Source organism: Microtus ochrogaster, linkage group LG12 (genome assembly GCF_000317375.1).
Source record: "Microtus ochrogaster isolate Prairie Vole_2 linkage group LG12, MicOch1.0, whole genome shotgun sequence".
Taxonomy (NCBI): domain Eukaryota; kingdom Metazoa; phylum Chordata; class Mammalia; order Rodentia; family Cricetidae; genus Microtus; species Microtus ochrogaster.
The window spans coordinates 111890-122943 of record NC_022036.1 but is presented as its reverse complement, the minus strand read 5'-3'; the positions used below and the strand labels follow the sequence as shown (position 1 = coordinate 122943).

The window sequence follows — 11054 nt, the reverse complement described above, 5'->3', positions numbered from 1 at the left end:
AATAGACCAGAGCACACGTCATGAGTGAGCTTGTCATCCTTGAAGGCAAGAGGGCATGGGTATCAACAATAGACCAGAACACACGTCATGAGTGAGCTTGTCATCCACAGCCAGGCTTGTATCTTAGTCACCGTACTTCTCTACACATTCCAAAAGGATGCTGGGGGGAAAGACAGTAACAAAGAAATAGATCTACCAAAGTAGTCATTGCTGTGATTGCCAGGATAAAATAGCTTTGCCTCAAGGGAATGGGTACTCACATGCTTTGGAATAACCAGGCTTAAGTTCAAAATAAAGCCCTAAAAACTGGGTTGTTCATGAAAGGAAAAAAAAATCAAAAGGAACTGGGCATATCCTTGATTTTGTAAAGGTTTCTAATGGCCTTAAGGTTTCTAGAAACCACTAATTGGTTTCTAACAACAACCAAGGTCTAGTGAGTGTGGCATCTTTAATATGCTTTCTGTATTGAATATATTCTTTTCCATTATTTGTGAGAAAGGAAGAATGAAACTGTTGCCTTGCTTTAAGGCTTCGGTTGACAGTGGGCAGCTGAGTTTTTAAATCTGCACAGAAGAGTTGCTGAAGAGTGTCTTGGTTATGATTTCTGTTGCTGTGATGAAACACCATGACCAAAAGCAGTTTGGGGAGGAAAAAATTTATTTCACAGTTCCATATATCAGTTCATCATCAAAAGCAGTAAGGGTAGGAACACAGGCAGGGCAGGAACTGGGGGGGGGGCAGGAGCTGATGCAGAAACCACGTAGTACCATGTAGTAGTAGACGGTGCTGCTTACTAGCTTGTCTATCATGGCTTGTTCAATCTTCTTTTAGAACCCAGGACTACCATCCCAGGGATGGCACCACCCTCAAATAGCTAAGTCCCCCCCCATCAATAACTAATTTTAAAAAAGCCTATAGGCGTGTCTACAGCCCAATGTCATAGAGGCTTTTTCTTAAATGAGGCTCCTCCGCTCTGATGACTTCTTCAGCTTGTGTCAAGTTGACATAACGCTATCCAGTACAAACAGGCTCCACAGAAGGCTGAAGAACCGTGCACAGACTGGTTTTAATCATGCTCACCAATGAATATGTATTTATCCCTCCCTCATTACTATTACAACATAGTTATATATCAAAATGAAATTTTTAACTGAGATTTGTCCCTTCCTTTAAGATGACAACTACTTCATAAGAAGTGATAAGATGTTGGGAAGAAGGCTCAGAGGATAAAATACTTCTCTATAAACACGGGGAACAGAGTTTGATAGCTTAACCCACATTTTTTTATTTTATTGATTTTTATTGAGTTCTACATTTTTCTCTGCTCCCCTCCCTGACTCTCCCCTTCCCTTCAACCCTCTCCCAAGGTCCCCATGCTCCCAATTTACTCAAGGGATCTTGTCTTTTTCTACTTTCTACTTCCCATGTAGATTAGATCCATGTATGTCTCTTAAGGTCCTCATTGTTGTCTAGGTTCTCTGAGATTGTGATTTGCAGGCTGATTTTCTTCGCTTTATATTTAAAAACCACTTATGATTGAGCATATGTGATAATTGTCTTTCTGGGTCTGGGTTACCTCACTCAAAATGATGTTTTCTAGCTCCATCCATTTGCCTGCAAAATTCAAGGTGTCATTATTTTTTTCTGCTGTGTAGTAATTGTGTAAATGTACCACATTTTCCTTATCCATTCTTCAGTCAAGGGGCATTTATATTGTTTCCAGTTTTTGGCTATGACAAACAATGCTGCTATGAACAAAGTTGAGCACATGTCCTTGTGGCATGATTGAACATCCTTTGGATATATGCCCAAAAGTGGTATTACTAGGTCTTGAGGAAGATTGTTTTCTAATTTTCTGAAAAATCACCATAGTGACATCCAACGTGGTTATACCAGCTTTCACTCCCATCAGTAATGCAGGAGTGTTCCCTTCTCCCCAGAACCTCTCCAGAATAAGTTGTCATCAGTGTTTTTGATCTTGGCCATTCTTACAGGTGTAAAATGGAATCTCAGAGTTGTTTTGTTTTGCAATTTCTCTGATGACTAAGGATGTTGAGCATTTCCTTAAGTGTCTTTCAGCCATTTTAGATTCCTTTGTTGAGAGTTCTCTGTTTAGGTCTGCACTCCATTCTTTTTATTGGGTTATTTGTTCTTTTGATGACCAATTTCTTGAGTTCTTTGTATATTTTGGAGATCAGACCTCTGTCTGATGTGGGGTTTGTGAAGATTGCTAAGCCCACATTAAAAACCACTGGCATGTTGTGATTCCAGCACTGGAGGGGATCCCAGCTCACTGGGCAGCCAATCTCAGTTTGGGGTGTGTGAGAAACTCTGTCTCAAAAAGATTTTTTAAAAAAGTGTATGGTGCCTTAAGGACGGCATTCTTTGTTGTCCTCTGGCTTCTACATACGTGGGAACACACACGGAGATAAGACAGAAAGAAAAGGAAATAATAAGAATTAAGACTGTAGCTATTGAAAGGAGACTTGGCCACTTAATTGGAAATTGGTACTTCTTTCAAGAAAGAGATAAAATTTGATGAGAAAAGAGAAGGAAGGTAAACCAGATGTCCAGGCAGGAGTGTTCCCTATGAACTGCCTTGAAGCATTAAGAATCTATTACATCCAGAATATTCAGTTAGAAGAGTAGCCCACGAAGGAAGAAACAGGAGAGAGGCTCTATGTACATGAAGTCTTTACAAGACCAAGAAATCCAGGTTCACCTGAACGGCAGCTCTCTCTCTCTGCCGTTCTCCCAAGTTCCAACACTATTTACAGCTGTGACAGGAAAGGAACTAGAGAGGGGTCGGGATGTTGGCCAGTGGTAGAGCACTCGCCAGCCTTGCACGAGGACCTGGGTTCCCCTCAGCAGTGGAGGGGAAGAAAAATAAATGAGGAGAGGGCCACCAATATGTCTAAGAAGCCGAGAGTTTGGGCAGTTTTGAGGCCAAGGACACAATGTCACAAGCTAGGCTTTGAAGCCGAAAGGAATTTTGCCATGGTTCATCTGCCACATTATAAATTATACCATGCTACAAATTCCTGAAGTGTATCATGTTTTATTAGAGTCATGCAGGCAGAAAGCAACCACCCTATAATGTCATGAATGTTGTCACAGTAGGCTGATAACAAAACTACTTGCTATACTTGTCACATAAAAAATAAAATAAAAATTTAAAATCAAGTCTAAGAGAAAAAGAACTAAAGTATATGCCAGGGCAGTGTGAAATCTCACATTTTATACTTGATCTTAGCCAAAAGGCCGAGAAGTGATGAAATCTCACATTTTATACACACATTTCTGAGCAGATATTTAATGTATGTGGAAAGTTCATATTGTTTAAAGAAAGCCAGAATTTTTGTGTTACTCAGAAGACAAGAAATTTGACCTACTCAAGTCTCCAAATGTCTGGAAGAGAGGTCAAAGTGAGAGTCCTATAGGTACAGCAAACTTAGTAATTCGAACACTAATTTTTTCTTTCATCCCCTAAAAGGGCTCTTCTTGTCATAGTTCTAACCCATACTCCACCATCTAAAATAAACTGGGTTTAAACAAGTCACCTGCCTGGATCTTCCTAGTTTTCAAAGGGCTCAAAGGATGGACCAAGTAGCATATGGAGAAGGGTAATTAACAACATCTAAAGGCCTGAAGATGTAAAAGATGGACAATAATAGTCTAAATTTCATCCTTGAAAAGTGGCTGTGTCAAGGGATAAAGCAAATCTTATTGTGCCTTATGGCCATATGAGTTGCATGACACACATGACACACATGACAATGGGAAAACTACAGGTAAACTCAAACAAGTCACCTGACCTGAAGAAGACCGTAGTTCAAACCACATCCACACTTTTCATTAGCATTTTCACTATATAAGCAAAGTCTTTCATTGGGGCATATAGTTAGGCCACCAGGGACAGGAAATTCTCATCACTACACATCTTGCGTGTTTTGTTGTTCTGTGCATACTCAGAATGGAGTCTGACACAGTGAAGATATTCTACCAAGAGCTAATAAGGGAATGAGTGTGTCATTTCTAATGAGTAATCATTCTCTTAAAAAGAAGACCCAGATTGGAAGAAATCCAATGGATATTTTTCTATTGCTTTTATGTAAACAGGTTGTAGTCAAATAAGACAATTTTGTGGTCAAATTAATATCTAATGAGTATTAGGTATTTTTGTCGCTGTGATAAAATGACATGACTTATGGAGAATGTCCTTGCAAGGTATAGTTCTGGAAACTTGGGGATGGAAAAAGAACAGACACACAATGCACATACAGAAAAGCTGGAGTCAGATGGGTCCTGCTCACCTTGTGGAGTGGCACCAACTATACTGCAACCCAGAACCTCAGCATGTTTATTGCATACAGCCTAGGAAGAGAAATTAGTCCAAGTAGAAGGTGTCAGCAGGCTAGAGTCTCAGGCTGGAAACGTCCAGGAGGAGAAAGCTGTGGTTACCAGATTTTGTATACATTGTCATCATCTCTAAGGAACCAGGGAAAGGCTTTGCCACTCCGCCATCTCTCTGAGCCTGACCCAGGAGACTTTGCCAGTTTTCCTCAGGCCTGAGGCATTGGTCCTTGACATGGTCATGCCCACGTCAACAACACACGCTCACTCAGGGCTTCATTCAGTCTTTATACATTCACTGGAGGATCCCTCCGTTCCCCACAGAAGAAAGTTTATTTTGCCTTACAGTTCCAAAAGGAGAGTCCAAAATGGCAGGCTGACAGAACAGGAAGCTGAGAAACCACATTTCAACTGCACATAGAAAGTGGAGAGAGTGAAGAGCAGGTACAGCGAGGCTCTAAAGCCCACACCTGTGCTGGACTTCTTCCGGCAAGGCCTCACGTTCTAAGAGTTATGACTGGGGACCAAGGGATCAAATGCCTGAGCCCAGGAGACACATTTTCTGTTCAAACCACCAGAGTGATGAGCCCATAAATGACTGAACTTTGTCTTCTTTGGATGACATTTGAAATCTTAAATCAACCAATGCTCTCTAGGCCAGAAAAGTTTGAAGAGGTGGGAGCGAGAATCATTAGGAGAAGAAGCAAACTGTTGTCTTCCCCTGTTTCCCAAGATGTCCAGACTTAGGATTGAGCCAGTTAATGCAAGCAAATTACATATCAAAGGCACTGTTTATGCTCACAGTTAAAGATTTGGAGAGAGTGTGGATAACCTGCAGATGAGTTTTCTTTCACTCATTTGCTTATCAGAGTTCATGGTCATCAGCAGTCAGCAGGTTTGAATGACACTGATGGTTGAAAAGATTAATAATGTACAAATCCAAGAGAGAATGATTTCTCTAGTCCTGGGTGAACCTGTCAAATCTGAGGCCAGTGATATGGTCCAGTAAGTAAAGCCACTTGTTCCCAAGACTGATCACCTCAGTTCAATCATTGGTACCCGCATGTTAGAAGGAGGGAACCAACTCCTACAGGTTGGTCTCTAATCTCCACCAGTGCCATCTTGGAACATTCATGCCCACATATATACACACATATGCAAAATAAATGAAAATGAGATTTTTAGAAATTTTAAATGAAGTCTAAGAGAGAAAAAACTAAATCACACACTGATTAAAAATGTGAGATTCCCATATTTCCAAGGAGATGGGAAGGGAAGGGCTCTGGCTGTTTTTGTCATGACCCTGGAGATTCTCCCCTATCTATACCCAGGGATGAATTAGCCTTAGGAACTGAGTTCCTGGCATGGTTCTACCTGAATCACAACACTGGCCTCTGTTTAATTATAGCAAGTTCAGACCCTGGAAATATCTCTCTCAGTGACTTAGTGCCATCCAGCAGGCTTCGGTCTACTTCAAACTCGGGTTCTCTGCTCCATCTGCTGGAAGAAAAGTTACTTCCATCGAGAGATTTGCTTGAACTTTTCAAAGGAAATTTCTACCACTGCAAATCTGTTTGTGGACTGGAAGGGTCTGGGAATTTTGCTCAGTGGAAAAACTTTGCCTGGCAGGTGCAAGGCCACTGGTTTGACCCAGCAGCCCTTCCCCCACCAAGAAAAACCCACCCGTGAAGGTGAATTTGCTTTTTTGGATTACTTACTGTAGATGCTCCACTGACTTAAGGTTTCAGAATCTATTTGCCTTTGGAGCGATAAGAGGGATCCATCTGAGTGGAACATCTAAATTTGACACAACTGCTTCTAATATTTTTTTGAACTGGGAAAGAAATAGAAAATTAAGCTATTAGCATTCTTCTCAACATTTCTGAACTTTAAGGCCTTTGCATATTGCTGAAGGTTCTAGTGTTTTATTAAAGTCATGCTAAATATTCAAGAAGCACATGAACCCTAAGCTGGCAGTAGGGTGTGGAATAAAAGTGGATGGGAGACAGATTTCAGAACATGAGAAAACAAATTCCACCCTGCGTCTGCGCCCATAGGTCCTGCAGGTAAGGATTCAAAGAACTGCCAAAGTCTGTACTAAATGCAGAGAGACTTGTCCCCCTGTCATTACTCTCTAAGGTTATCCAGAGTCAATTTACAATATTCTTTAAAGTTCGTGGGATATGATTAGCAATGTAGAGATGATTATGGAAGTCATATGCTTCTGAGTTACATACAGGAGTTGGATGTCCATGAACCCAGTGTCCTGAAACCAACTGCTAGATGATACCCCAGGATGACTATTCTAAAAGTGGACTTGCCAGCAGAGCAGTGACAGGCTGGCTCGGAACATTCTTAGCTAACATTCCCCTACCGTTCCCCTCAAACAAGTCATAGCCCTGGAAGTTATAGTGAAATCAGGGATGGGGGTTTCTGGAATTTTTGTAGGAGGCAATGGTAAGGTTGGATCCATCTGAGGTGGAGATTTCATTTTACAAATGGAAAGTGTCAGAGAGTTGTATGAAGAAATAAATATAAAATTATTTGTGTGCTTGCCTCTTCAACTTCACTCTTTCTTCTTTCTTTCTCTGCAGCCAGTGCTGATTTCCCATACAACCCAGGACAAGGCCAAGCTATAAGAAACGGAGTCAACAGGAACTCAGCTATCATTGGAGGTATGTATACAACAGACTTTCTAGCAACTATTCACCAGGGAAAAGCAATGATTTAAAAAAAATGGGGCTGGAGAGATGGCTATGCAGTTAAGACAAAAGACTGCTTTTACAGACAGGCCCGAGTTCAGTTCCCAGAACCTACAGAAGGCTGCTCACAACTACCTGTAACTCCAGCTCCAGGAATCATCCATAGGCACCCACACTCATGTGCACATATACCCAAATATATACAACACATATACATAAACAAAGTACGTTAAAAATGTTCCAAAGGGTAGTTAAGTGACATCATCCCAAGTTCAAGTATAATCTCATCAAGGTCCCTATCCTTACTGATTTTGACTTTTTGGGGTTTTGTTATTGTTGTCGTTTTAAGATAAACTCAAAGTATCATATGAAGTTATACAAGAAACAGGTCAGTGACTTTTTAACATACACCCATATCCACCACCGCAACGTAGAGAACACATCAACGTAAAATAACTCCTCTCGGCTAATTTTGCTGTCCCTTTTTTAAGTCCCCCCTATTCCTTTCACTCCTCCACAGTTTCATAACTAGTATAAAATTTGCCGCACTTTCATTCATTCAGTATAATATTTTTATGTCTGTCCACACTATTTTGCTCATCAACAAATTTATCTCTCTTGCCAAATTATATTTCATTGAATGGCTATGTCATCATTTGTTTTATTCACGTACCCATTGCTAGATTGTTGTCTCTTCTCCAGATTTGGGTTATTAAAAGTAAAGCTACACACATCTTAATAATCTGGTATACACCTTAGGTAGACTCCTCAATAATTCCTAGAAATGCAATCACTAAGACAGTAAAGAAAGCAGATATTTTACTTTGTAAGTCATTGCCATGCAGCTTCCCAAAACGACCCAACCACCTACAGTCCCATGATCAATCTCTAAAAGGTCGCTTGTTCCACAATCTCTTGGTGTTGACAGCCTTCTTACTTAGCCACTCCGCTAGGTGAGTTGTGGCATCTCTGTGATGAGGGATAATCTCATCACTAGTGATGCTTGGTGTCTTTTCAGTATTTATTGTCTTATGTGATTATTTTGTGAAATACCTCGAAATCTTTCTCCACCTCCTTAATCGGTTGTTTGGTTTCTTGCTACTGATTTGAAAGAGTTTATATTCTGGATACAAGTCCTTTGTCAGACACAGATAAATATTTTTTCCCCAATCTACAGCTTGTTAGCAAACCTGACTCCATGTTGTCCAGGTCTTGTACATTCTTACTGATTTTGCCTCCGTAGTCAGTCTTGGTTGTTAGGGACTGGTTTGCACAGGTCCCTCTGTGCTCACTCTGTTATCTCTGCCATTTCTAGTCTAATTGATTTTCTCATAGGAGAAAAATTGTTCTTTGCATATCTGGTCATTTTTATATTGGCTGCTAGACATTATTAGCATGACTGAGTTTGGGGGTTGAATGGTCTTTTGATATTGCATGCCGAGATCTCTCGCAGCACTTATAGCTTGATATCTTTTAGTCATGTTAAGCTTTTTGCAGGTCAAATCCTGCCAGACCTTTCACTCCCTCGAAAGCATGCCTTTAGCATGACCTTTCCCAGTCTGAACCGAATGCCTGCAGTTCTTTCCCGTTAGAGCTCATCTTGCAGCCCTGTGTGAGCTCTGGAAATTGTTTCCTGTGCCTCCCTGCCCTGTGGAGGGTCATGCGTATGCACACATGCACATGCACGTGTTAGTATTCAACTGAAGGTTCAGCAGCTTCACGGATTAGCAGATCCATCTGTGTGGAGCACATGCACTGGCCTTGAAGCCCCGCCCCCAGTTCAAGAAGCCCACAGGGTTCTCCTGGTTGTCTCTGCAGAGCGGTGTGGACGGTCAGAAAACTGGACAAAGTGTGGATACTCCTCATTTCTGACTCTTTCCTCAGGCACCGTGTGTCTGTCTATCTGTTGTCCACTGTTTGAAGGCCTATGCTTCATATATTTTATCTAGTTTTTAGTTACTTTGGGCAAGAGGACAAGTCACCTTCTGGTTCCTGTTAAACCTTTTGTGTCTGGAAACAGAAGCCACGTGTCTCTTCTGCTGTCTTCATGACTGTCACTGTTTTCTGTGGGGAAGAGTCATATACAAGGGAGCTGGTATGCAGCGGTGAGATAGAAATGTAGACAAGGCTCGTTTAACTTCTGGTATTTATCTACTGTCCCCAGGGGTCATCGCTGTGGTGATTTTCACCATCCTCTGCACCCTGGTCTTCCTCATCCGGTACATGTTCCGTCACAAGGGCACCTACCACACCAACGAGGCCAAGGGAGCTGAGTCAGCCGAAAGCGCAGATGCTGCCATCATGAACAATGACCCCAACTTCACAGAGACCATTGATGAGAGCAAAAAAGAGTGGCTCATTTGAGGGGTGGCTTTTTAGCCATGGTCTAGGGAGGGAGGCTAAGGGAGAGGGACAAGAGCACCCTGTGTCACACCCCTGAGCACACGCTTACAGTATCAGCACAAGCTGGGGAAGGCAAGCAACCCAATATTCTTAAGACTGATGGCCACACAAAAATATACTTTTTAATATTTCTTTATAGCTAAGTTCCCCTTCTGTATTAAAAGAAAATAATACAAAAATGCTTTTAGAGTTTAAGCAACAGTTGGAATTTGTAGGTAATATCTGTCTTATCTTGTGTGTGTTTAGAGGTGTTCTAAGATCCCATGGTAACAGGGCAAGTTTTCTACATTTTTAAGAGCCCTTAGAATGTGGGTATTTTTTCCTCAAGAAAAACTGATACGCATCCATACAGCTTATGACATTCTCTTCCTTTTGCACCTAGTCAACTTTTAATGGGCTGTTGTAGCAATTAGTTTGTGTCCAGATAATATTTCTTTTGGTGTCCCATAAAACGGAAATGAGAAAGAAAAAATGAGCAAAGAGCCTATTTGCCAGTCTTCAAAGACACCTGGATCTAGGCCAGTTTTCTGATGGTCCCTGTCTGTCATTAGCTGGTGAAGGAAGAGGAAGCAGCTCCTGTCCTGCAACAATGTAACCAACACAAGTGGAGACAAGCGTTCAAGAATCTGGCAAAGAAAGGCATACTGGGTTTATTGCTTCTGTTTTCCATTGACTTCTACATAATGATGTCCCATGGATGTAGTCTTAGGCCTCTTTAATGTCTGTAATTATCAGCCATAAAACCACGGTGAGCAACTGTTCCAGGACTTCTCTGTTTTAACTTACTGGACTGTATGTGTATACAGGCCTCAATGGGGAATTAGAGCCAGAGGGAATGGCTTCTTTGCTCTGTTTCTTTTATATTTATAAGGAAAATATGGACACTTTCTAGTGAATGCATAAATTAGTGTGTTTTTTTTTTTAATTTCGTTCTAAACTTCAAGTTTTTACACCGCTGTGATAAAATCCTAGCAGATAGCACCCTCTTGATTGCACAATACAATAAAGCCAAGTTACAACAGCTGCTACTCTGGAATCATGTGGGAAACACTGCCATACCTCAAACCAACTCAACCGCAGAAATACTGTCATGAGACAGATCTGTGACAGACACATCAGAGTGTGCAGTCGCCACAAACCTGATCATCAATCACCACTTCTCTTTAAAAGACTCCGATTGTCTAGTAGATTACATATCTTAGGGCTATCAGGAGTTTTGAGCCATTTGCTCCAAAAATAACACTACACTTTATGTTTTAAAAAAAAAAGTAGACTTTGTGTAAGAAATTGGGAGCGATTCTTCCTATTAGAGCACCCAAAAAAGAATTTAATTAAATAATTTTTTAATTATACAAAAGTTTCTTGAATGGCTACCATATATAATTGTAATATGTAGGCCCTCTTATGCTTTAAAACCTCTTTTTAAAAATTTTGTAGGCTCCAACATTTGAGGAATTAAGCGTGATGATTCTTCATTTCTTCTCTTAGAAGGGCAGAGAACTTAAAGTGTTATAGATGCCACTTATCTGATGGTCTGTCTCAGTGAGATGTGTGTTCCAGTAATTGGAATATTATGTACACACTTTCAAGGTTCTC

The 11054-nt window shown here is 40.9% G+C and overlaps 1 protein-coding gene across 1 annotated transcript in view; it reads left to right on the top strand.

Moving 5' to 3' along the window:
- The window catches only part of Cntnap2 (contactin associated protein like 2), a 2135903-nt gene extending 2125424 nt beyond the window's left edge, over window positions 1–10479 (top strand). The window contains exons 23-24 of the mRNA XM_005363796.2: window positions 6948–7028; window positions 9220–10479. Coding sequence (XP_005363853.1) covers window positions 6948–7028; window positions 9220–9419 — 281 coding nt within the window. The 3' untranslated portion in view covers window positions 9420–10479. The remainder of the gene's footprint in view (window positions 1–6947; window positions 7029–9219) is intronic.
- The last annotated feature ends 575 nt before the right edge of the window (window positions 10480–11054 follow it).